The sequence below is a fragment of the Empidonax traillii genome, unplaced genomic scaffold, assembly GCF_003031625.1.
Source record: "Empidonax traillii isolate 1590-97213 ecotype Southwest subspecies unplaced genomic scaffold, ASM303162v1 scaffold53:size2875158, whole genome shotgun sequence".
NCBI classification, from domain to species: Eukaryota; Metazoa; Chordata; class Aves; order Passeriformes; family Tyrannidae; genus Empidonax; species Empidonax traillii.
Window position 1 is genome coordinate 2,372,121 of NW_020955246.1, and position 26,792 is coordinate 2,398,912.

A 26,792-nucleotide genomic window follows, 5' to 3' on the forward strand; every position below is an offset into this window, starting at 1 on the left:
CTTTAGTCTTCTGCAAAATTATTTTTCAGTATTTTAATGGCCTAATGGAGATGAAAGTAAAAAGGAAATGTGGGTTCTTTCTTAAGTTAGAACCAAAGAAACTGTCAGATGCTTATCACCTTGGTAACTTCACTGTAATTTCCTTGTTAGGAGTGCAGGAAGAAGAATTGGAACAGATTGGTAATTAACATATTTCACTGCTTTGTCAACTTTCTTCTTCAGCAGATCGCTTTTCCAAAGATGGTGGCAAGCTGTTGCCGATTCCTGTGCTACTTCTGTCGAATTAGTCGTCAAAACCAAAAGGCCATGTTTGAGCATCTTAGTTACTTACTGGAAAACAGCAGTGTTGGACTGGGTACGTCATGTAACTGTAATAGCTAAAAGCAAGAGTAGGAGCAACTGTGATATCACAAGACTAGTGTCTAATTAGTATAGCAAGTTGAAACATGCTTAAACCACTTTGTGATTTCACCTCTATTTTTTTTTAAATCATTTTCGTTTCATCCTTATGTGTCTGTGAACTGTATTAGAAACAGAAGAGTTTCATTTGAAATAGTTGTGATTTGAAATCTAAGATTAAATTGACCCTGCTTGTTGTTCACCTGTTTCATCTGGTTTCATTTTCCTTGCTTCTGCAGTTCAGACTACTGAAATAAATTTCATATTTTTCCTTTGGAACACTGAATGTATGGTTTTTAATTCATGTGCATTGGATTTTGTAATACAAGGAAAATTGTGTTGGCTTGATAGATGGCTATAATAATAACATATAACAAGGCAAGATAGTGTGTGATTTCACAGTGCTTTAGCTGTTCATGCCTGCATTGGACCATAATAAACACAGAAAAATGGGAAAAGATTAAGGAAAGAAACAGGTAGCTGAAGCTTGAAATGTCTCTTTTGGCTACATTTAGGCATATTTTAAAATCTTGAATTGATAGGATTGTGCAGAATTACAGAGTTAATGTTGCTGTGCTAAAGAAATAGTATTCCTCTGATTTGCTATGTTGTTAATACTGTTTTTTTCCATCTCCATTTGAAACCAGTGTGATTGAGTATATTTATCAGTATGGATGTCAAGTCAGAAGAAAATTTCAGCATTTATTTTCACAATATTGAAAACAGTTGGATCATGTTCTTGAATGAAGAACGGCCCTACAAAGTACTATGGATATATTTATGTTCTAGATTCCAGCGTGATTGCTGCCCTCTGCTGAATGAATGTGATTACTGCAAACTCAATTTAATTGTTGTTTATTGACTTCTGCAGCATTTCCTTCAATGAGAGGTTCAACACCACTAGATGTTGCAGCAGCCTCTGTTATGGACAACAATGAACTTGCACTCGCATTGGAGGAGCCAGATCTTGATAAGGTAAGTGGTTTCTCTGACCTTTTTACCCATTTATTAGATGGTGCTAGAAGGGTTTAAGAGGGTAAGTTTGATCATAGTAATTCTTGGTTATAATCTCCTCAGAAATACCTGCTCTAGGTATGTTCTGTTTCACAGTATGATGGAATGAGCACTATTTTTCCTGATTTTGCTTTATGCTTAGTGGGAATCACAGCAAAAGAGATTTATTTCTATTTTATGCATCTTTTCACTGTTGTTATCAGCTAGAAAGAACAGCAAAAAAAAGATATGAAACAGAAGAAAAGAAAATCAAGAAACATTGTTTGGGGAGAAAAAAATTTGAGAATTAAGAAAACAATGTGAAAAAAGGAAACAGGTCTTTTGACTTAAATCATAGAGATTGGTGGGGATGAAGGTTATAGCCAAGAGAATGGAAAGGCAGGTATTTGAAGAGGAAAGGTGGAACAGGATTTTAAGAGTAGTTGCAGTGGGAAACTGAATCCAGAACTCGAGTCATTGGCAATGGTTAGGAATAAAGGGGGAGGTGAGGAGAGGCAGGATGAACTAGAAATGGTGGTAAAATAAAAAAATCACATGAAAGGTCTTTGTATATTGCAGGAGAAAAACAGATTTAGAAATGGAAAATGGGTGCACAGTCAGAAGAGGAAAGCAGGGAAAGGAAGTAATATGGGCTAACACTACATTGGCGTAAAGAAAACAGAAGGCAGCATTTAATGTAAATTAATGGAACAGTTAAGCACTTAAATGATAGCTTAGCACAGGGAAAATCTCTGTGCAGTATGGCAGAATCCTGTGATGAGAGTGGAACTGGTTGTGGGAGTGTTTGTGATCAGCATGTGGCGTAGGAGAGGAAGAGTTGTGAAATTGGAATAAATGGACATATTATGGGGATAGCTAGGAGAAGACAGAGACAAGAATATAAATGGAAAGGGTGTGAGACAGCACAGAAATAAACTGATTAGGAAAAATTAGTGTTGAGAAGAATTACCAGTTCTGTATTACCTGCAGAATTGCTAAGAGTACACTCCGCCCTGTCATTAATGAAGAAATTAAATGGTATTGATATCAACCCTTGGGATATAACACTAGTGACTGGAACACTACCTGTGAGAGTCTCATATTTTCATGGAAAGTACTGTAGAGCAAGTCAGCACCTAGTCACAGCACCAAGCCTGACAGAGTTCAGGAAGCATTTGGTCGATCCTTATGGGAGTATGGTGTGCCTCTTGGGGATGGGCCTGTGCAGGGCTGGGAGTTGGGTTCCTTTCTACTCAGCATATCCTGTGATTCTGTGAATTTCACTGTTGATCATTAACTGCTTACCTTGAAATACTTGGCACCGTACAAGTGCTGAATGTTCAAACAGTTACATATATTAACTACAACATAAGCAGTATTTTATGCTGAAAAATCAGTCTGTGTATGTCTCAGATTGAGCTTTTCTAATTCATCAATCATTTTAGCTGTAACAATGGTAATGTATTGGCCTTGCTTAGTCAGTAACTTTACCTAGTGCAGTATGTGGATGTTATTCAGTAAACACATCTATATACCAAATAACAAGAAAAACTAATACTGTCTTGCTGTCAGCTGCTGAATGTGGCAGACATACCCTGTTCACAGAATGATACAGTATTTCTGGGTGACTAACGTTTGTACCATAAAGCCTGTGTTCAAAGCAAATAAATTACACATAGGCAACTTAACTTTTGAAGTTTTGCCATTAGAAATTTAAACTCTTTTTACTGCAAATGTGTGAATGTGTGGAAGGACTGCACAAAAAATGTATCCTGTGGCCTGATGATATATTGTAGTAAATTGAATAGGTTAAAACTATGTGGCTTGGTGGTAACATTGTAAATTTTGAAAAAAAAAAAAAAAAGAAGAAAAAGAGATTTATTCCACTGTTTTTCTCACATTTTATATGATGCATTTCTAGACTCCTACAAGTGTGTATTCACTTATATCTTCTAAATGAATTCTTGAAAACTATCAAGTCCTGTTAGGAATTGCATACTTTTTCCACAGAGTGCTCTAACTTCCTTGCTGCATACTGTCATAAGCAAATTTTTCACATCATCCCATTTTTCCCTCTATTGCAGCCTTTTAGAGGCAAGCGGAGATATAATTCTTTTTCCTGAATTCATCATTTTTTTTCTCTTAGGGTATTAGATAATGACTAAGTATAATCTCATCATATATCTCCCTTTTACCATCCATTTTTGACTGCCTTCCATTATAAGAAAAGTATAGTTTGTATCTTTCTTTACAAGTTCATGAAAGATTCTTCATGTTCCTTACTTATTTTAAGTGCTATAACCTTGTTGTCCTGTGTGTATTTCAAACAAAACCAAAAATCACGTTTGTACAATTATCTGCAAATTTCCTTTAAGATGAATGAGAAATTATTCTGTATGTTTCAGAAATTCAGTTACTATAATTAATTTTTCATAATTTCTTCAAGATTTCTCTTAGTTAAAGATACTACTCTTTGTAAGAAATGCTATGTTAAGAATTTACATAGTACCAAAATTTTTAATCACTCTGGTTTCAGACTCTTAAAACTGTTCATTGATATTTATTAGTCTTTTGCAAAATGTAATTGTTTTCATATCTATTAAAATCAGAATTACAATATATAAATTTTTGAAGTAATATTTATTTTGCTACTGTAGCAAATTAACCATACGTGGTTATTGGTAAGATTTTTGAAGTTGTTAAATAGTATTCCAGCAGTTGCTTATGTCCTGTAAATAGATCTGGAATCTACAATCTTTTGTTCTATTTCTCACATTCCGCATTTGTTCATGTTTTTGTATTGTTGTGTATAATTATATAATTATATTATATATATCTATAATTAGGTAACTTCAGGAATAAACAGTGCTGGCCTTTTTTCATCATCATCAAAAGAAACCACAATGGATAAAATAATGACATGTTGGTATTTCCTTAGATGAAATGCCTAGTATAGAAAAAATGCTGTGATTAAAAAAAATGCTATGCTCTTTTATTTTTAATAGGTATGCTTAGAAATTTATGTCTGAACACCTGAATAAATGATTGCTTTTGTATTGTAGGTTGTTACCTACCTGGCAGGTTGTGGCTTGCAGAGTTGTCCAGTATTGCTGGCTAAAGGATATCCAGACATTGGATGGAACCCCATAGAGGGTGAACGTTACCTGTCATTCTTAAGATTTGCAGTTTTTGTTAATGGTAAGTGTAATTTCTTGGCATCCAAATTCCATCAAAAGGTTTCCTTTAAATTACTTTCATAAGTAATTTAACAACAAGTAATTAACACATAAAAATGTGTTAATGACCAAAGAGAGGTTAATGCATATTCTTCTCATTACAAATGCAAGATTATTGGTATATGCAAACTATTGTAATTTTTTTTAATCTTCTTAATTTTATTCTTTCCTTAATCATTTTGAAAATCACATAAATTAGTAGATTAACCTGTTAGGGTTGCAAATGATGTTAGGAATTCTTCAAGTATTTACATGTACTCCATACACTGGTTATAAACGTAACCACTGAGCACTGCTTTTAGACCTGTCTTGGCCACTAGACCACTGGGAGATTTAGAGGCTTATAATTAAGGCATTTTGCATCACAAAAAGTAAATTTCCATAATCCTGAGTGATCAATGTTTATAAAGCTTCCTGACTGTGTATCTTACATTTGACATCTTCAAAAAGGTAAAATCTTCTTTGATAACTTGCTTCTGTGGGCAATTTCCTTTTGCAATTTATTAAGTACATATGTTAAAATCAAATCTGTATTGTCTAAATGTCACTCAAGAACATACTTCTGTTAAAGTGAAGGTTTTTTTCATCAAAATAGTAATTTAGATTAGAGATTAGATGAGATCAAAAGATTTATCAGTTATCACCTATTTTGTCTGCCAATATGGAAAGTGTTTTAAAGAGCAGCTAGGGGAGGGAAAGGGAAATAAATTTAATCCGTACTAATAAATGTTAACAGTGCTCTGTAAAATTAGATGAAAATAACTCTGGTCTTACTTGTGATTGTTTATTTATTATGAAGAGTAAACTTTGATGAATGGACTGCTAGTCAGTAGAATTAAGTTTTGATTTCAAATGTTTCAGTTGTTTTATTTCTGAAAAACAGTTTTGGTAGGGGTTTTGAATCTTCTCATTATGGAGGGTTTGAGTACAGTTCAGCACTTTTGAAATCAGGTTAGTAATTTCTCTGCATCCTCTGCTTGAGAAAATAATTACAAATAAATTAGTAAAATGTGTGTTTTGAGATAAAAGCAACAAATACACTTCTAAACATATGAATGAATTTTGGTTCTGGCCGATGAATCCTTGGAATAGGTAAAGCTTCTTTCTTCAAGCAAAATTCTTCATTCACTTGGCTTATGAGGTAAATTAGAGCAGACTGCAAGATATTAAAGCTATTTTCAACAATTTGATATACCATCAAAAGGGATATGAAAAAGAAACATGTATACAGAGAAGGTCAGAACAAGAGTCTAATGACAAATGCAGTGTACAAGCAGTTGAAAATGTAAACTAATAATTCTTCATAAACTTTTACTGACTTCAGTAGAGTGACATTAAGAATTAATTTCACCTTTGTTCTTAAAGCAAGTTTCTTTCCTGTATATTCTGAATTAAAACTACCTGCAAGGGGCTTTTTCTGATATGTCCTTCTTTTTACAGGAAATTTCAATTCTTACAAACTGTATCACCGGTGTGTCAAAAACTGCCCAAATCTGGATAAATTTTTAACATTTAAGTATAAATTTTATTGGAAATGAGCCACTCAAACCAATATTAGTAATGGTTTTATTAAACTAAAAATGAATTACATTTCATAATTTTATTTATATTTGCTCTTTGAATCCCCATTGCAGAATCAAGCAACCCCTTACAATATATATTTTGTATTTGCCTCCTCAAAACATACATAAAACATGCAAGGATTTGGGAGTATCTGCTAATTATCTGAATGTTGTGTTTGTTTTATGGTCATTTGTATATCTATAGTGAGGTATGTAATGAGTTTTTGCTAATAGATTTTACTTAATTATTTCTAAAATTTTCACTTGGAAGGCCTTAGTGAAATGAAATTAAAATGGTTGAAATTAAGATTTTAAATCCTGATTTTTTTCCCTACAGTATAAAAAAAGGGGGAGGGAGAGGAAAAATAAGAGAATTACTCTAAACCAAACGCAGAATCTCTGCAAAGTCAGTAAATAAAGTTTAGAATCATTGAATCCTTTTGGAAAAGACTCTTATGGGTTGGAAAATACCCTTAAGACTATTAACCTAATACTACCAAGTCTACCACTACACCATGTCCCTAAGCACCACATCTACATGTCTTTTAAGTATGTCCAGGAATGGTGATTCCACCAGTTCCCTAGGCAGCCTGTTCCAATACTTGACAGCCCATTCACTGAAGACATTTTTCCAGACAACCAATCTAAACCTCCCCAGTTGCAAGTTGAGGCTGTTTTCTCTCTCCGTATGTTCCCTATATTCCATATCAAGATCATAAGTTGGAAAAATACAACCCTGACAAGTTTCAAGTGTTTAGTTGCTCCTAGAGCCAGTCAGTCCCGTTATCTCACCTATGGTGGTGGCTTCCGTTTACTACAACTTGGCTGGTAACACCACTGCTGCTCTGAGCTAAACTGCAGTTTTTAGCCCTACTTTTTATGTAACTGCTAAAGCTACAACATTCAGTTTAATATGAACTTGTTACTGTGATTCTGTACTGATTTAGTATTGTAGCTCGCATGTAAAATATAGACACTGACGATCGAGGCTACTGAAATTATAAGTTCACTGACTGTGAACTGTTTCTTTTCTTGTAATTTGCCTTCTTCCTACATGTCCCATTAATTTCTTAACATCCTATAGATTATCAGTATTCTTTATAAGATAGCCACTGTGAATTTGTAAACAGTTGCATTTAACCACAAGCTGAGCTTTTGACACAATTATTATTCCTACCACTCACTGCAGTCCACAAAGCAGTTAGTTATGTGGAAAGAGTTCATTTATATGAAGATTCCTTTTCTTAATGACTTTTATTCTGCAAGCATCAGTGTTTGCCTGTACTGAATTTATAGAATACTTTAACTCTTTTCCCTTTGAAAATATACATACATTTTCCCACACAAGACTCTTATAAATAGGGTTGTTTCAGGCAAACCATGACCTTTAAAACTGATTTTAATGGGATTTTTGTATATAAAAAAAGAAGTATTCAGTTTCAGGCTTTAAAAAGCGAGTAAATTTAACAAATATTTAGACATGCAAAAGAAAGCATCAGGATATTTTACTCTAGGTATATTTAACCTAAAATACAATTTATTATTCTTTAGTCATATTGAGAAGATTAAACTCTGAAATGAGTTTTCCTCTGATGAAATACTAAGGATATAATGTTAAGCAATATTTCTTGCTTTAGTTTGCCTATTAAAAATCAAAAACTGTCACACCTTGATCTGGATGGGATGGAGTTAATTTTCTTCATAGCAACTTGTTTAATGCTACACTTTTTATTTATGATTAACAGTGTTGATAATGTGCTAGTCTTTTTGCTGAGCAGTGTTTGTGCAGCATGAATGCTTTCTCCTTTGTTTTCATACCCTGCCCCTTCCCTTCCTTCCTTGGCCACAGTTAGGTTCAGGGTGGGCAAGAGGTTGGGAGGGGACACAGGTGGGACAGCTTTTCCAGACTGCCTGAAGGGATATTCCATACCATGACACTGTGCTCAGCAATAAAAGCTCAGGAAAATTAGGAGGAAGAGGGGAACATTTGTGATTATGGAACTTGTCTTTCCAAACAGCCATTACGTGTACTGGGGCCCTTTCTAGGAACTGGCTTAACATCTGCCTGGGAAACAGTGAATGAATTTGTCTTTTTGCTTTGCTTGTGTAGTGGGTTGACCCTGGCTGAATGCCAGATATCCACCAAAGCTACTCTATCAATCTGAGATTTCCCATGGGCTCACAGCCTTCTTTCCCACCTGCTCCAGTGTAGGACTCCTCCATGGGCTGCAGGTGGATCTTTGCACCACCACTGGCCCCCGTGGGCTGCAGTGGCACAGCTGCTTCACCAAGGGCTGCACCATGGGCTGCAGGGGAATCTCAGCTCTGGTACCTGGAGCTCCTCACTTTCCTTCTTCACTGACCTTGGTGTCTGCAGAGCTGTTTCTCTCACACTCCTCTCTTCTCTGGCCACAATCATGTCTGCACAATAACTTTTTTCTCCTTCTTAAATGTGTTACCATCATTTCTGCTTGGCCCAGCGTTGGCCTTGGCATTTGCTCTGTCAGACATGGCAGAAGCTTCTGGCAGCTTCTCACAGAAGCCCCCCATAGCCCTCCTTGCTACCAAAACCTGATCATGCAAACCCAGTACAGCTTGCATGCATGGCTTTCCCTTTCTCTACTAGACAGTTGTTATCTCAATCTATGAGTCATCACAACTTCCTTCTATTTTCTCCCTGTCCTTCCCACCCATTTCAATAGCAGACTTCTAGCCTCTTGGGACTGTTAGCCTTTATACCAGAGAGATTAGTCTTTGCCAGAAAATTAACTTTCCAAAGTGAACAGTTCTAGATTGAGTGCAGTAAAACTTTTGCAAGGCAGGTCTACTCTAGCACTTTTAAACCTCAGTACAGTTTTGATAAAGGTTATCCAATGATACCGACTTAATACATTTTTGGTTTCAACTATTAGGATGAGGATTTGGTTTATATTTTGTAAAATTTAGGAGAAAAATGAAGTTTTCCTCTGACTTAAGGATATCTTTCAGGAGAGAGTATGTATAGTTCTTTTTGGTCCTCAGGTGAAAGTGTTGAGGAAAATGCAAGTGTTGTTGTCAAGCTCCTTATTCGACGGCCAGAGTGCTTTGGGCCAGACCTTAGAGGAGAAGGAGGAAATGGTTTGCTGGCTGCTATGCAGGAAGCTATCAGGATCTCAGAGAATCCTGCTCGTGACCTTCCTTCCCAGGCATATAAAAGAGAAGGGTAAGTAAATGTGAAAGCTTGTTTGGCAAATGATGATTTCGTAGCTGTCTCAATCATGCTTGCAATAAGTGGATAATAGACCCTGCTGTGTAAGGCATTATGCAAAAATAGAGCATTAGAGATTTGCACCCACAAGCAATTGTCATATGGAATTCATAAAGCATAAGCTGGATAAAAGTGGAATGAGAGTTACAGAGAGAGAGAAAAAGCCTGATGGACAAAGCAAGGGAGAAGGCTGTTGTGGAATGAAGCTAAGGTTAAGGTAAAGTAAAAGAGGAAGATAGAAGGCTCAAGTCATCTATTACTGTTCAATTGCATTCTTACTCTAGGGATAAAAATCCTGTTGTCTAGAGCCAAGGAGAATGAGTATGTCTGTTTAATAGTCTCTGGATCATGTCTCTAGCTCCGCAAAAGAGCTATAAACTTACATTAGCAAAAATACTCACTGTTATTCTTTACTTTTTAGTGATGATGAGGAGGAGGAAGAGGAGACTGTGCACATGGGTAATGCAATCATGTCATTTTACTCAGCTCTTATAGATTTACTTGGGCGCTGTGCACCAGAAATGCATGTAAGTTCATTTTGCCACTTGCTCAGAAAATGTAGGAGATTTGTAAACATAACTGTACATGTCTAACTAAACCTTTCTATATTTGAAGACTTCCTTCCTTCAGGAGGTAGACTTTATTGCTTCTTGCTGTATCTAGATAGATCAATTCCTTGGTAGCTGTTTATGAAGAGTAATGGTCTTTTGATTCCTTTACATTCCTTATTTCTCTGAAGTTTTGGTAATTTTTATACAACTACGGAATCAAAGCAAATATGAACTTCTAGTGTTGCACAATTAAACAACCAGTCAAAAACAATTTCTGAGATTGACCCTTTACTGTTCTCTAGAAAGTCATAAAAATAATTTTCATTAAAATGTGATACAGAGCTGCTTTTGTGTGCATTGATGAAATATGGTGCCCACACCAAATGAATACATGGAAAAATATATTAAATATCTGTTTTGATTGTAACACCCATAAAAGCCACATGGAAGGTTTGGTTTTAGTTAGATTGGCTTCTGCTCTTCAGTACTGAAAATTCTTTATTAGTATAAGCCGAGATGAAAATGCTGTATGTATTTCAATACAATAAGAAGGAAGAAGTTTGGCTTGTAGCCTCCCTACTTCCTACTACCAAAGCTTTTAACTTTATTAGCTGTATGTAGCTCTCTGTTGCCAGAGACATTAGTTTTTATGTTAAGAAAATTACTGGTAGAGATTTTCAGACACAGGCTATGAATGCCTGATTTCTGCAAGAAGTTGAAAGGAATTGATCACCTAATTGTTGTTGATGCCTTTTGAAATTTTTATGGCATAGAAATAATAGAAAAATGCATAGCCACATCATGCAGGTTTGCATCTGTTTGTAGTGTAAAGAAGCAAACTCGAAACCTGGCACCTAAGGTTCTATAGGTAATATGAGCATTTCAATAAGTTTCATTTTTATCACCATATCTGATTGGTTTAGAAATCTTACCATTGTGGAGGCTTTTTTGCGTTATTGTGAATTTATAATATTGTGGAATCATTGATATCAAAATAAGAACAGAAGCAAAAGGAGGAACAGCTGGAAATTGACAACTTCATTAGAGCTTTCAGATAAATTGAACTTCTGTGAATTTTCTTCCAGTGTTTGAAAAAATCATATTAACATAAATATTTTGAGGAAAATTTTCTTATGTCCATCAGTACTAAATTTCTTAATTGATAAACTTTTCCTAACAGCTTATTCAAAGTGGAAAAGGGGAAGCTATTCGAATCAGGTCTATCCTTCGATCTCTAGTGCCAACTGAAGATTTGGTTGGGATTATAAGTATACCACTAAAACTGTCAACAGTTAACAAAGGTAATGACAATACTTTTATTAGACTAGTTATCTTTCATAAAAGTCTTTTGGTACATAACTCTTCAGGTGTAAAATAAAGTGGTTTTGTTAGAGTTGAATATGAGCAGAGAACTGTTCTTCAAATTTTAATTTGATCTGTATCAATTAGAACTACTCTAGTAGCAGAGATATTTGCTTTTGTGGAGCAGAGAATGTGAGAACATAAGAAATACTTTACAAGATCACATTAATGTCTTCAGCAGTGGCTGTAGAGATGCTATCTCTTTAGGTAAAATATGTGAACTTAGGCTCAGTCCATTTGTATTTCCACATCATCCAGTCATTTGTTTAGAAAGATCAGTGTACTTCTCTGCCCATCAGCATCTCTTTCTGGATGTGGTATCCACTCATGTATCTAATCACTTTAAAATAATGTCTCTAGTCACAAACTCTTGTGGCAACAAGTTTTAGAACTTCACTATTTGCTACATTTTAAGCATTTATTAAAAAAATACCACAAAAGCAAACAAAGAACTTATGTGCAACTAATTTTAATTAACATATTTGAATATATATCTGGTATTCTGAATAGCCCTTTCTGATGGTGCCCAATATCTTGTTGACTCATCTAGCTGCAGCTACATATTTAGCTGATGATATTACAGACTTGCGATTATGACCTCTGGATCTCTTTGTAATGTCAGTTATAAGCTCAGCATCATGTAGGCCTGTCTTATTTTCCTGCAGATGCTTTAACTTGGAGTTGTCTGCATTGAAGCACATCTGTGTACTTGCCCAATCAGTTTTGTTAATGATTTATCCAAACAGAAGAATTTAATGCTGTACACAGACTTTTAAGCTCATTTTTTTGCTTCCTACTATAGGTCACTTATGACTCAGTATAGAGTCCTGTTTGTCCTTGCTTGATTAAAATGCCACACATGCATATTGCATTTTAGTTACCTTTGCTGTTTCTTGGAACTGTGCTGTTTATTTTTCCATGACTTTTTCAGAGGAAGTGAAAATTAGGCATATTTGCTTCGGGGTTATCTTGATCCGAAAAAGATGCTCCTCTATACCTATGGTCTTTTCTCCAATTTCTGGGTATAATGTTCCACTCCGATGTTTAATCCTAGATCCTGATTTCTCTCTTATTAGTAATAGAATCACAGAATATGCTGAGTTGGAAGGATCATCAAGTTCAACAGGTTCTAGTCAGCTGAGACCTTCCAGATTCCTGAGACTGCTCAAAAATCATCAAGAGAGGCTTTTGATGACATCAACATCTCCTTGAGGATTATGGGATGAACCCCATCAGATCCCATAGATTTGTAGGGATACAGCTGCAGCAGCTAATCCCACACAATTTCAGGGTCAACTGGGAGTTGATCATTCTCATAGTCATGGCACAGTCTCCAGCTCAGGGCACTGAGACCCCCTTGGTCTGTCATCTGTGCTGAAGACAGAGGCAAAGAAAGCGTTAAACACCTCTGGCTTGTCTCTGTCCCTCTTTGTGAGGTGACCATCCTCATATTGTAATGAACTGGTGATGTTTCTATACTGCCATTAATGTATTTGAAATATATTTAATATATTGCCATTAATGCATTTGAAAAAACTCTTTTTATTGTCCCCCACGTTTCTGGCAGCTTCAGCTCCGGTTGAGCTTTGGCCATAGGAATTTTCTCCCTCCAGTGGCAAGCAGCATCTCTGAATTCTTCCCGTGTCCCTTGATCTTACTTCCACTGGGCATACACCTTCCTTTTTTGCCTTGTCTTCAAGAGAAGATCCCTCCTCAGCTAAGCCAGCCTTCTGCCTTGTCTGCTTGACTTCTGACATTAGGGAATTGCCTTCTCCTGTGTCCTTAGGAGGTGATGTTTGAAAAGTGATCACCGCTAATGGACCTCAGCACCTGCAAAAACACTTTTCCAGGGGACCTTACTTTCTAATTCCCTGAGCAGCCTGAAGTCTGCTCTCCTCATATCCAGAGCTGAGATTTTGCTGACAGTCTATTTCTGTACTTGTTCATCTTATCCCAAATTTATACGCTCTTTAATAATCAAGCTGACTAAATCCCTCTTCTCTACACCACAATCTCACCCATCCTTAGAGACTTTGATACTCCCCTTCAATATCTCTGCCTGCCTCACACAAGGTCCTTCCATGAAGTATAGACAAGTTATCATGGAATTCTCTTAAACATCATGAAACAACTCAGTGCATAATACAGCAATCTCCCACTTCCACTGCCTGCTACTTCATATCCTGTGTACCACCAGGGAAGCCTCTGTGCAAAGGTTCTTCTCTTAAGATGTTATCTTTCCTTCCCACGTAAATATCCAAGGTATCCCAGGTAAATTATCCAAGACTTACCACCTAAGTACCTCAGTGGTTGCCACTATGGGGTTGAGGCTCAGCTGAAGTGTTGCTATCCTGTGTCTCTTACTACTCTGATTCCTCTATTCTCTCCTCTGGGGAATGAGACTATTCTCTGAAGACCCAAACGTGTATTGTGTGTATACATAGAAGACCTGAAACCAGGGTGCAGATCTGCTGCTTTCTCTGCATCAAACTGTCTAGCTCCTTATTTGTACCTGGATCCTTATCTATCACTGAGGTTGAGACTGACTTTTTGTCAGTGGAACAGCCTTCTTGACACTTTCTGTTGAAGGCAAGTCAGTGAAGACTCTTGAGCTTTCACCCTCTTTACTCAAAACCACTTCAGAATCAGAATTTAGATTACAGGGTGTATTGATCATAGTGTTCTTGCTTCTTAGGTGACTGTTGATTCTTTCCTAGAAGTGGTCAATATGGTTATCCAGGGTCGATTTATTTCCACAAAATAACTTCCAGGGTAACCATAAAACCCAAAATTTTCTGTAACGTGGAAGCTCAACAGAGGACAAGAGGGTTTATGACATTATGATCTTCATGTTTCACATTAATTTCTCCATGTTCCATGGGCTATAAACTACCAGTCTGCTGTGTTCTTCTAGGACAAAATAATTTATCCTCCTTTCTGTCTTTGTGTTGTGCTTTCTGCTCACAAGAATTGTCTTTACCCCTTTGCAGTCAGAGATGTTTTACCAGATACATTGTTGACATTGGTCAATAACAGTTCTTACTGTCATCTTCCCCTTGAATTCCATGTTCGTTCTAGTCTTGTTAGAATGACAGAAAAATTAAAATTCTTAACCTTCTTTGACTTCACATTTGCTGTGTATTTTTAGTATTTGCAGTAATACTTATCTTTATTTTAACCATATAAACAGTCTCTGTAGTAGTGAAACAAGTTGAATATTTTACCATTCATTTCTAAGCTTTTATTTAAGAGTGAAAGATTAATAAACTGCAAAATAATGGGGTTTTTGAAATAATAAAAACATACAATTCTTTTTCAGCATACAAGAAAACTGAACAAGAATATAATTTTCTTTGAATATGCAATTTTACACATTAAGTGCAATTATAGCATCTTTCATTGTCTTGGTGTTTCTTGTTTTATTGGTTATCTACTATTAAAAATTGCGAATTATGTTTGTGTAGATGGCACAGTAAATGAGCCAGACATGTCTGCAAGTTTCTGTCCTGACCATAAAGCACCCATGGTACTCTTCTTGGACCGTGTCTATGGTATTAAGGACCAAAGCTTCCTCCTTCACCTACTGGAAGTTGGATTTTTACCAGATTTAAGAGCCTCTGCCTCTTTGGATACAGTACGTATTTTGCTATGGAGTTTATGTGCAGTGGCTGGATATAGTGGCTCTGTAAGTGTTCAAAAAATGGAATTTCAAGTCAAAACTGCTTTTTTTAAAAAAGGCTTGCTATAAAACAAAACCAATATTAATTCAGTTACTACTAATTCATAGTGCTTAAGTCTGATTATAAGCATACAGTAGCACCTTATGAAGAAACAATGTAAAGTAGTTTAAAAACTTTTAGTACACATTGTACAGTAGTGAAATAAATACATTGAGTATACTGTAATAAGCCTAATGATTGCTTGTATTTCATGTGTACTTCCAATAGTTACACTGAAAATACATATGTATAAAGAAATTGAGATGAAAAGTGCTACTTAATGTTCAGTGGGTTTTTCTAACCTTTTAAAGAAAGAATCTGTGTATTCTTTTCTTTTGCTATTGGTTAAAAGTGCAGTGGAGCAAGACATAGGACATAAGTGGATGGCTTAGATCTTCTCTAATTGAGGAAAAATGGTTTTTGTCTTCATGTGTATACTGGGAATATCATGTTAGCACCCAGCCACTAAGGGGACTTAAGGAGTATTTAATTATTATGTTTTATAGACTTTCTATTTAATAACCTTTACTCAGTGTGGTACTAACAATCATTTACTACTTCATACAGGTTTCTCTAAGTACCACAGAGGCAGCTCTCGCGCTAAATAGATACATTTGCTCCGCTGTGTTTCCATTACTCAAAAGATGTGCTCCCCTCTTTTCTGGAACAGAGCATCACGCCTCTCTGGTTGACTCCATGCTTCACACAATATATAGGTTATCCAAGGGACGGTCTCTTACAAAAGCACAAAGAGACACTATTGAAGAATGCCTGCTTGCTATTTGCCAGTATGTATGACAGCTGTGTACAAATTCATTTCTTTTGTGCAGAATATGTATTTTAACAATTTCTTTCTTTGTGTATAGTGTAGAACTAAGATTACTTTGTTCTTGCATGAAATAAATGACCATTGTATGTGACAGTTTTTTTTCTGAATCAAAAATACACTTAATTTTTCCATTCTGTATGCTGCACTGTAGAGGCAGTCATGTTGATATGAGGCTTATGGTGATATAGAATAAATTCTGATTATTTGTAAAAATAAAACCCCAGTAATTGCCAAAAATGTTCTGGCAAGTCTGACTCTGTGTGTTGAGGACTTAAGGGGTCAACCTGTTTGTATTTCTGATTGTGGTTTGAGAAACCTTGACCATAGTTTAACAAAAAAAAACCAAAAAAAAACCCCAAAAAAACCCAACCAACCAAACAAACCCCAAACAAAAACAAAACAAAAAACCAACCAAACAGAAAAATCCACAAAAATAAACCAAACCCCAAAACAAAAAACAAACAAGGAAAACGAAACAAAAAACAACTCCTAATGCTGATCCTAAAGCTGAACTGAGGACTGAGGAATTGAATCTTAGGAACTGAAATGTTGATTTGTCTTTAGAGGCCCAAGAAGTAGTACAACTTCCTCTGCTATATCATTCTGTATGCAGATGAGATTCCTTAAGCACCTACCATTGTTTTTACAAAATACTTTTAATGAGTGTTTTGTATCCCAATATGTAAATTCAATTTTTATTTCATTTTTGCTGACCTGTGTGATGTTTACTAATAACGTCTATTTTTTTAAAATTACAGACACTTACGCCCCTCTATGCTACAACAACTGTTGAGAAGGCTAGTTTTTGATGTACCCCTGCTCAATGAATACTGTAAAATGCCTCTTAAGGTAAATACTTCACTTTCTGTACATGCATTCAGCACGAAACTTCAAAATAAACTGTTGTCATCATGTTTTTAAAAACAGAACAGGCAGGGTGAAGCAAAGTGAAATTAATTCTGAATTGAAAATAATGTAAGCATTTTATAAAGTCTTTCAAATTTAATGTAATGTTTTCAGGTTTTTTGAAATCTTGTCTAATGTAAACAGTATATAGTAAGTTGATCATTACAGTTTTGTTGAGTGAACTGTTGACTTTCTCACTACCTCAGCAAAAGAGTACTTGAATATATCAAATTAAATGTTGATGTTATCTTAATATTTCTTCTACTGCTATATAAACTATAATAACTCTTGGTAGGATGCACAGTTAGGGAATGAATTCTGTGTGAAATCTAAGAGATGGGCTACAAGGAAGAAAAATGACCTCTTATTTTTGAACAATCTTTAACTGAAGTCTTATTAATCTTCTTGTTCTGTAAATAGAGAATTAAAAATGTGAGATGATAAATATATCTTATTTAAAACTTTTCTGACAGGTTTGCTTCACTTTCCTGTTGGGATAAAAGAGCATGATCTAAGGTTTTTAGGTCATTTTACAGAAGAATTGAAGTTCTATCACACTCTAAATCCGAGCTGCCGTATTCACAAACATGCTCTGTATCAGCATTAATTTTTTTCTTAGAAGTGTGATGAAGGAGTGTTTGATTTGGGGTTTTAATTATTATTTTCCCTTCCTAAACAGATTCTCAGTAAAAACTAAAACGCTAAATGCTGAAAGAAATTTTAAAATTTTCCATGGGATAGGAATTTTTAGTTCTGAAAAAGAAATTGGTGGAAAGTATATTAATAGTCAATATACTAGCTCTTTACTGGTATATTACAGATTGCCAGTATGATAGTTCTTTCCTCCAGTTTTTCCAGAGAAGAACAGTCACAGGTGAAAGGATGTACTGTGGGTGCCTTTTGCAGTGTTTTGAATAATACTGAGGCCATCAACTACAAATGACAGGAGTAGAATCAATTAGAATTGGTAACACTTTTTATCAGCATTTATCATATCCTGCCTCATACCCACTTCATGGTCTCTGTTTTTATTCTGTTAGCTAATCTGTACTCAAATGGTGACAGTCTTGAAATTTTGCTTTTACCTGTCATCACTAAGAATCCCACAGCAGTAGCTGGAGATAATACAGGATTTATACTTTCACAATATGGACTCTGCTGCTCTCCCAAAACAAAAAACAAAAAAAAGGACCATTATTATGAGCCATTGGAAATGAAGAGGCAGAGACAAATAATACTACTCTTGTAACAGTTGTTATTTTGTTAAATACCAAAGTTTTACATGCATTTTTATTTCTTGAAAATCTAGCTTCTGACAAATCACTATGAGCAGTGCTGGAAATATTATTGTCTGCCTTCAGGAATGGGAAGCTATGGATTTGCAGCAGAAGAAGAATTACATTTAACTGAAAAACTTTTCTGGGGAATATTTGATTCCTTGTCTCATAAGGTAATGACTGTCATCCACATTACAGTATAGGTGACCATAAATGCCTTACAGTGATAATTTGCTGTGCCAAGAGCAGAAAGTTCCTATTTTGACAGTTGTTTCATCCAATATGGGAGATGCAGCAATGACTGCTTTTAATGAAGTAAAAAATTGAATGCTGAATCTTGAAAGATTCTCTCCAAACCAATGAAGTGTCAAATAATGAAGTAATACATACACACTATATATATATATATATACACACATATATACATAAGTAGATATTTAGTGCTTGCTGCCCTAACATGTTGGTGTTGTCTCCTATCTTAACTCTACTAACTATTTGTAAAAAATTTTTACTGACATAAAATTAATTTTAATACATATATGTATGTGCTTATCAAATTGTTGGTATATGCACAGTAAATTTACACTGTCTGTTTTCAAACATATATTATTTTAGCTTTTTGACTAATGCCTAACCTAGAAGATATGATGCAACATTCTCTGAAATAAACATTTTTATATTTTCATGTGCGAAAGTGTGATCTTGGGATTTTTTAACTTACTCAGTTTTCTCTGAGGAAGAAAAAGTTGTATTTTTGGTGGGAGAAATGCTCTACTGAGTAAATACTTTTTGTGCTTGATTGGGCTCAAAAATCAAGATCTCACTATGGGACAAATAACAAATCTTTTTCATTGCATCGCACTAATGTTCCCATTCTAAGCAACAGATTTAGATGATTTCTCCTCTAGGCATTCTGATTTATAATACAGAAATGAAAATGATCTCTGCATTATTCTGAAATGGCTTTTTAAGCTTTGTGTTTGATTTTAGCAACAGTTACCTCTCTCTTACTGCTTTCCCAAGTGCAAGGAGTATCAAAAAGACCTGACACAATGAAACATTTCCAATTAGTACATCTTAACTTTTAACATATAAATGAAGATATGTTTCTGCCAATATTGGTGGCTCATTATAATAGCATTTTCACTTTTCTGCAAATGGTTATTAGCCCAGTGAAAGAAGAGTTGTGTAAATCTGTGATATGTTGAGCCACGGTGTTCTCCACTGTTGTGTTTTGTACTAAGATTACTAGAAAAAATGAACTGACTTTGCTACAGTAAAACACAATTTCCTTTAATGAGTATGTTTTAAACTGAAATAGTTTGAGGGGAAAGAGAGTGACGTGGCTTCTGCAGTTAATGTAGAAAGTATTAATTTTAGAACTAAGGCATTATTTTATAGATGATCATACTCTGTAACAAGGTGAACAACCCTTGATCCCTCCCATGTAGGCCTTGGTGGCCTAAAGGAAGCTTGAGTCATACTCATATTATATATACTTACACAGTGTCAGCATGCTCTTGTGTAATTTCTGTAGTCTTAAAAATATGTAATGTTGGTATAATGAAAAAATAGATGTCATGCAGCAATAACTTTGCTCTATGCTTAAATTTTAAATGTGCTTTACTGTATGTTTGCATCTTCTAATATTTGTGCATATGGCTGCTTGGTTTTCACTAACATTTTGCATGTTTTTCTATTGGATTTTCCAACCAGTTCCTATCTCTCCTGCAGAAGTATGATCCAGAGCTCTTTCGAATGGCTTTGCCCTGTCTAAGTGCTATAGCTGGTGCTTTGCCCCCTGATTATTTAGATACACGAATTATGTCAACTTTGGAGAAGCAGACTTCAATGGATCCAGAAGGAAATTTTGATCCCAAGCCTGTCAGCACATCAAAGTGAGTCATATAAATCATAGTGATTTCCTTTCCTTGAATATTTTTATACTATTCCTTATTAACATTTTTTCTCATCTGTCAGAAGAGTTGGCTAGTGACTGATTGACTGTTAATATTAGGACCTCTCAGAAGAAGTGTAGGGATTATTGCTTCCTCCTATCAAATACTTCACTGCAACATATCCTGTTTATGTGAAATGTATTCATCTCAGCACTGCACATATGTTAAACATTTCCATGTTATATCTGCACAGTACATAGTAAATTCTATATATTTATTATGTACCCTATTGTCTAACAGTTCAAATGCTTGGGATATATACATTTGGCACCATCACTGTTTAGAGTGTGTTTATGGCAAATGGTACAAGATCATCAAAATCTGGATTCAGTTGGCTTATTGCCAAATTTTTGTAAAATCTTCACCTTATTTTGAGAGTTGATCTGTAGAAACCTGTATGACAAAATAAGTGGATAGTGTAGGATGATTTAATAGAGATTTGGCCTTCCTAGTAATCTTGTGCTTTTAAAGTACAGATTTCTAATACTTTTATATTCAAGAAATGAGGATCACTGACTGAGTCTTGCTATTAGTCTTACTCTTCCATTGATATGCAATGTGTAACAACCATGTTAATATTATTCTGTATAAAGAATTAGCAACAAAATTACCAGTAGATTATGGTGAAGCAGGTTTTCATTTCTTGTTTCTTATTGCTAATAAGTGCAACTGTTATGTATTTGAAGATTCTCTGTAAATGCCATTATAGCTCTGCCTTTTTTGTGACATTTTTTCTAAGAAAAGAGAATTGCAAAGCCAAATGTCTCCCATCACCTGGAGGTGAAGTGTTTTGATTAGTGACAGACACTGTTTTCATAAGTCAGACTGCTGCAAGTTATGATTGAATGACCATGCTCCTCTTCGTTTACAGCCTTGTACTTCCTGAAAAGTTGGAGTATATTGTAAGCAAGTATGCTGAACATTCCCATGATAAATGGGCCTTTGATAAGGTAGGAATTATTTGAAGACTGGCAACTATCATAAAAGCACTAGTACATAATACCTGGGATGAATATTGAAAATAAAACTGGACAGTATAACTGATAGGTCCTTGCTTAGAGTCTATGAATGTCTACATATTTATTTAGGGATAGAGGAAGAAACTTTTTGCTCAAGAGAATGCATTGGAATTTTTCACTTTCCCAAAGAATCTATTGGGACAAACTTCACAGAATCATCAAATCAAGTGGATTGGAAAAGAACTCCGAGATCATCCAGTCCAACCCTTGATCCAACACCACTGTGGTTACTAGACCATGGCACTAAGTGCCCCATCCAGCCTTGTCTTAAAAACCTCCAGGGATGGTGAATCCACCACCTCCCTGGGCAGCCCATTCCAATGTCTTTACAGATTACCCTCTCTGTAAAAACTTTTTTCCTAATATCCAAACTAAACTTTCCCTGTCAGAGCTTAGGACCATGCCCTCTTGTCCTACTGCTGGTTGCCTGGGGGAAGAGACCGATCCCCACCTGGCTACAACCTCCTTTCAGGGAGTTGTAGATAGTGATGAGGTCTCCCCTGAGCCTTCTGTTCTCCAGACTAAACAACCCCAGCTCCCTCAGCCTCTCCTCATAGGACTCGTGCTCAAGTCCCTTCACCAGCCTGGTTGCTCTTCTCTGGACCTGCTCCAGCACCTCAATGTCCTTCCTGAACTGAGGGGCCCAGAGCTGAACACAATACTCAAGGTGTGGCCTCACCAGCACTGAGTACAGGGGAAGAATCACTTCCCTCATCCTGCTGGTCATAATGTTCCTGATGCAGGCCAGGATGCCATTGGCCTTCTTGGCCACCTGGGCACACTGCTGGCTCATGTTCAGCCTCCTGTCAATCCAAACTCCCAGATTTGAGATGACTGCAAAAAGGGCATTTGGTTTGGTTTGGGGATTTTGGGGATTTGTTTTGTTTTTTGGTTTGGGTTTTGGTGTTGGGTTTTGTGTGTGTGATTTTTTTTTTTTTTTTAAGTAAGAATGTATAGTTCTTGGCTTCATTTTACCCGGTAATGGTGGGTTTTGCCTAGGAGGCTGAGATTGAATTTCACTGCAGGAACTCCATGACCTAAGAAAGTACAGTCTAATGTCATTTTTTATTTCAGAAAAAGTAGTTATAGCTTTTCTTTCTTATTATCTTGAAGAAGGCTGTTATGTATTAATTTTATCTATAGTTTCCCAAGTGCTCTGTCACTGTGTTGTGTTTCTGTTTCATTACTTCTACACACCTCTAAGATAAGACAATAAATTCTTAAATAATATATCATAACAATAACAAATGAATTACAATTTTATGGAACAGTTACATAAAACAACAATTCTGTCATTTGGGGGCTATGTATGCAAATTTGTAGAGAAAATTACACATATATATGGCTATGTAAATATACACAGATTCATTTCAAACCATAAATGTCAGTTAATATTGTTTGAGGTAAAGAATTCATTACAGTTATGTTCTTTAGTGCTTGATCTGTTAATGTTACATATTCTTCTCTGTGTTTTTCACTTTAGCCTCCCAGAGAACTGAGGCAATCTTTTTTGCTTCAGTCAGTACTTTCTCAATGCATGAGTCCACTTGAAAGGAGCCAATGTATATTAGGCTCAGAACTGGTGTCATAAGACCTACTACTCACAGGGGGCATCTATTCTGTCCAGGGCATGATTTGTTCCTGTGTATCCGCATATGGTTGCATGATTTTTTGTGGCACTGAGCAGCTATGAGAGTAGATTAGCAGTTTGAGATGACAGAGTAAGCTGGCTAATTTGCTGTCACTCATCTATGTTGTTCTCAACTTGTTACAGTGGTTTTTTTGTTTGTTTGGGGTTTTTTTCCAGACAAATAGTGGATGGAAATATGGTGTTTCACTGGATGAAAATATGAAGACTCACCCTTTAATAAGACCTTTCAAAACTTTAGCTGAAAAGGTAATAGAGGAAATTTCAACTACATCAACATTAAGTAGATTGATTTGTTTGCTTTTGAAAATGTATTTCAATTATATGATATAAAAGGAAGAATGACAAATAGGTGCATCTATATGCTGAAATGATTGTTTAGTTAATCTTACATTGAATCTTATATAATTTGCTTATATTAGGCATAATATTCATTGTTTCTTCATAGACCTGGGCCAATTTATATTCAATATATGAGTAGCATGGTTTTTTCAGGCTTCCATGGATGAGGAATGACTGGCAGCGACTCCTGGGTTTTAGATGAAAGTGTAATTTAACATATCTGAAGGCAATTTTGTCTTCAAGAAAGATGGTAGAAAAATATAAGGAATGCATAGGAGATGATTCAGTTGAAAATGCAGAAAAACATTTAAATTTTTTTGAATGCATTTTTATTTGAATTTCTTGACTAGGCATGAATGTCTTCTACTTGACGGAACAGTGAACTGAATTTGAATTCTGTTACTTATTTTTGCAATGATTCACTGGGAGACAAAAATAAATCAATTTAATTTGTCCCTCTTTACCACATTTTTCCTGTTCAGAAAATGAAGATGACAAAAACTAAGAGGGATTCAAAAGGTTTAGTTTCCTAAGGTTTGTAAATTGCTTTTGAATCTTTGGAAAGCAGCCAAAGCATTGTTGGTTAAGTTGTTATTTAAGCAGTTCGAAGAGAATTTTCTAAATTGTCGCAAATGAGGACTTTTTTGGACCTAAAATTCAGGTCTATCCATAAAAGCTGTCATGTTAAATAACTGTCAGGAAAATTCTAATTTACAGCACAAATTGAAATACTTTTATTAAAATTCATTTGAAAAGTCTTAATGTGGCATACTCTGAATTTTCTTTGCCACAACTTTTCGGAATTTTTCTAACACTTTTACTTTTCAAAGGGGTATTGGAGTACAGGCTGTTCCCTAATTTGTTATTGATATCTGTGTTTATATGAAGAGGTATATACTTCAGTAATGTTCTGTATCTGTGAATGCATATACATATAGAAAGACTAAAAAAAGACCTTGAGTGCTGATGTATTCAAATGTACATACTTGCTTAAATAAGTTCATAGCACTTTTAGTACCATTAATTTTTATTATTTTGTGCTAGAGGAATCAATGAATAAGTTTCCAGATCTAATCAACATTATTGCTCCAGAGCTCCTTGCAGTGCTATTAGTTTCTAACACATATCCCAGGAATAAATGCCACTAAGAACTGAATAAAAAAAAAAGGTATTTCAAACCATCTATCTAACCAAAAAAAAATTATATTGTGTTCTCGTATAATATACAAATTTTATATACTTTTGTGGTATGTGACAATTTATACAGAAGGACAGGATATTTTTATTGAGTTTTCACTACTTACTAAATACAGAGAGATTTTGCATTTTTTCATCAAAGGAAAAGGAAATTTATCGTTGGCCTGCCAGAGAATCATTGAAAACCATGCTGGCCTTGGGATGGAGCCTGGAAAGGACCAAAGAAGGAGGAGAAACAATAATACCTCAGCGTGAAAATGAAAAACTTCGCAGCATATCTCAGTCTAGTCAGGTAACGTAGAATTGCTTAAATTTATAAAGCAAAAGGCCTGTTCACTAATTTGCCATGAAATTTTACACAATTATGTCAGTTTTATATGCTTTTATTGAAAAGAAACTTTTAATGTTAGAGCTCTGAGACTGAAAGTCATGTTGCTACAATAAACACTGTGAAATAACACTGAAGAGTGGATTCCAAAAAGGCAGCAACTTCTAAGATAGTAAAGCTATCAGAGACCATATCAGGGAGCCATTGCTTTTCATTTTCTAAAAAGAACTGAAGAGAGTTTTAATGTAGTCATTCAATGAATACGTAACAGAGTATTTAAAGTTTTTCATTTTTTAATTACCAAATCTAGCATTTTCTTTTTTTGATCAGACAGGGGAGCCTAAAATGGACTCTTTTCAAGATTCTAATTATGATTGACAAATGAGATTTCACATTTGACACCTTTTTGTTTTTAATCTATAGGTAATATTTTCAAGTTATTATATATTACCTAGCATTCTGATGTGAGAATAGATTTTTTTTTCATTTGTAGATTTTTGTAATCACACGTCAAGACTGTTGGTCAATATGTCTGTGTCTTGGATGCAGAAAGCTGTTTAAAACTATGACAAGTGTTTGGGAATTGTTACTGTACCCCTTGAGTTGAATTAAACACACATTTTTACTTTAATATAGTGAGAGTTAGTAAGTAATGCATTGGGCACAGTCCTACTGCCATAAGCAGTCCGGTGAGGAGTGTGCAAAGATGTGTCACGAGGTAACTCCCCATGTACACTTGCACCAGCACTGATCCTGTGAGTATCAGTATCTGGCACCTTAAGCCTGTGCTGGGTTCATTCCCCAGGACCGGTTTTTGCTGACCAAAAGTGGCCCCTGAGCACTCTGTTACAATACTGCAGCATTTCTTAGCTCTTCAGCAAACTTCACTACCTTAACAGAGAATCCTGCTGTTTCTGGCATCTCTGCTTCCAGCCATTTGAACTTGTTTTGCAGTTGGGCATTGCTGCCCAGGAAGATGCATGATGAAGACATGATTGAGTAGAGGATTTCAGCACATGTTTAGTTTCAGTAGACATTTGAAATCACTGACTTATATGTAACCATTCACATTTAACATGTATCAAATAGATTTGTTGCACAGAGCTTTATCATTTTAAGAGCTGAAGACTGTAAATATATGATGCTCCTCCTTTTTCTTAGTCTGTAAATTCCTCAAGACAATAACCTATTTTATCCTTTTGTTATGTTGTCTTGTCTTTAGTATAGGGTTCCTCCAGGCTGTTCCCACATTATTCTGTCATGTTTTGAAGGCACATCTTGTATGCCTCATGATTGGTCTCCTCTCTTAGGCTAAAAACATAGTTCTTTGCAACTTTCCTACTTCCCCACCAGCAGATGTACTCTCTTAATCATCCTGTGTATCTTCAGGACATTGCAAAACAATAGCTGCCCACAGTTTCTACAAGGAAGTTTAAAATTATGAATGATGTTACTCTAATCAGATCAACAAAAGAGATATTGTAGTTGAATACTTAATTCTTTTATCTGAAATACTTTTGTCTGAAAATAATTATCTTTTTATTTCCCTTCAGGGAAATGGGTATATCCCGGCACCACTTGATCTCTCTAATGTGGCACTTTCTAGGGAGCTTCAGGTTTGTATTTGTGTTTTGCATATTTTGTGCTGAGGAGAATTAATAGATTTAGTTTTATTATTATTAATGAGCTGAATTTTGTTAGGCTTTATGACTGTATTTGTGACTGTGGTTGTGATATGCTGTTGTAGAAAGGTGTATGACATACTATTTACATACTGCAAAAATGAAACACACAAAAATTCTGCTGTTCATGGCATTGGTGCTTTCTGAGTTCCCAGAAAAAGTTATGAAGCTAGGGAAGGAGCTGATAATAGTACATGATATATGTGTATCCTGTGCTTGTGCTGACTTCAAAGAAAACCTGAACATAGACCTGATATTAACTGTGATATTTCTTTACCACAAGAGTGTAGACTTTACCCAAGAGAGGGAAGTCATGTAGAATTACAGAATTTGTAATTGTCATCTTCTCATTTTCCATCTTGTTTTTTTCTGGTGGTAACGTAGGGAATGGTTGAGGTAATGGCAGAAAACTACCATAATATATGGGCCAAAAAGAAGAAAATGGAGTTGGAAAGCAAAGGTAAGCCAGAATCCTGTGAACTTCATTAAAAAAAAAAAAAAAAAAAAAAAAAAAAAAAAAAAAAAAAAAAAAAAANC

The 26,792-nt window shown here is 35.4% G+C and overlaps 1 protein-coding gene across 1 annotated transcript in view; it reads left to right on the plus strand.

The window, feature by feature from the left end:
- RYR3 (ryanodine receptor 3) overlaps positions 1-26,792 on the plus strand; it is a 224,193-nt gene that overhangs the window by 126,454 nt on the left and 70,947 nt on the right. Inside the window, exons 42-57 of the mRNA XM_027879319.1 lie at positions 223-355; positions 1,271-1,374; positions 4,455-4,590; positions 9,212-9,392; positions 9,859-9,964; positions 11,169-11,289; positions 14,815-14,984; positions 15,637-15,857; positions 16,657-16,747; positions 18,114-18,254; positions 19,816-19,979; positions 20,911-20,989; positions 22,866-22,955; positions 24,388-24,537; positions 26,127-26,189; positions 26,640-26,715. Coding sequence (XP_027735120.1) covers positions 223-355; positions 1,271-1,374; positions 4,455-4,590; positions 9,212-9,392; positions 9,859-9,964; positions 11,169-11,289; positions 14,815-14,984; positions 15,637-15,857; positions 16,657-16,747; positions 18,114-18,254; positions 19,816-19,979; positions 20,911-20,989; positions 22,866-22,955; positions 24,388-24,537; positions 26,127-26,189; positions 26,640-26,715 — 2,026 coding nt within the window. The remainder of the gene's footprint in view (positions 1-222; positions 356-1,270; positions 1,375-4,454; positions 4,591-9,211; positions 9,393-9,858; positions 9,965-11,168; positions 11,290-14,814; positions 14,985-15,636; positions 15,858-16,656; positions 16,748-18,113; positions 18,255-19,815; positions 19,980-20,910; positions 20,990-22,865; positions 22,956-24,387; positions 24,538-26,126; positions 26,190-26,639; positions 26,716-26,792) is intronic.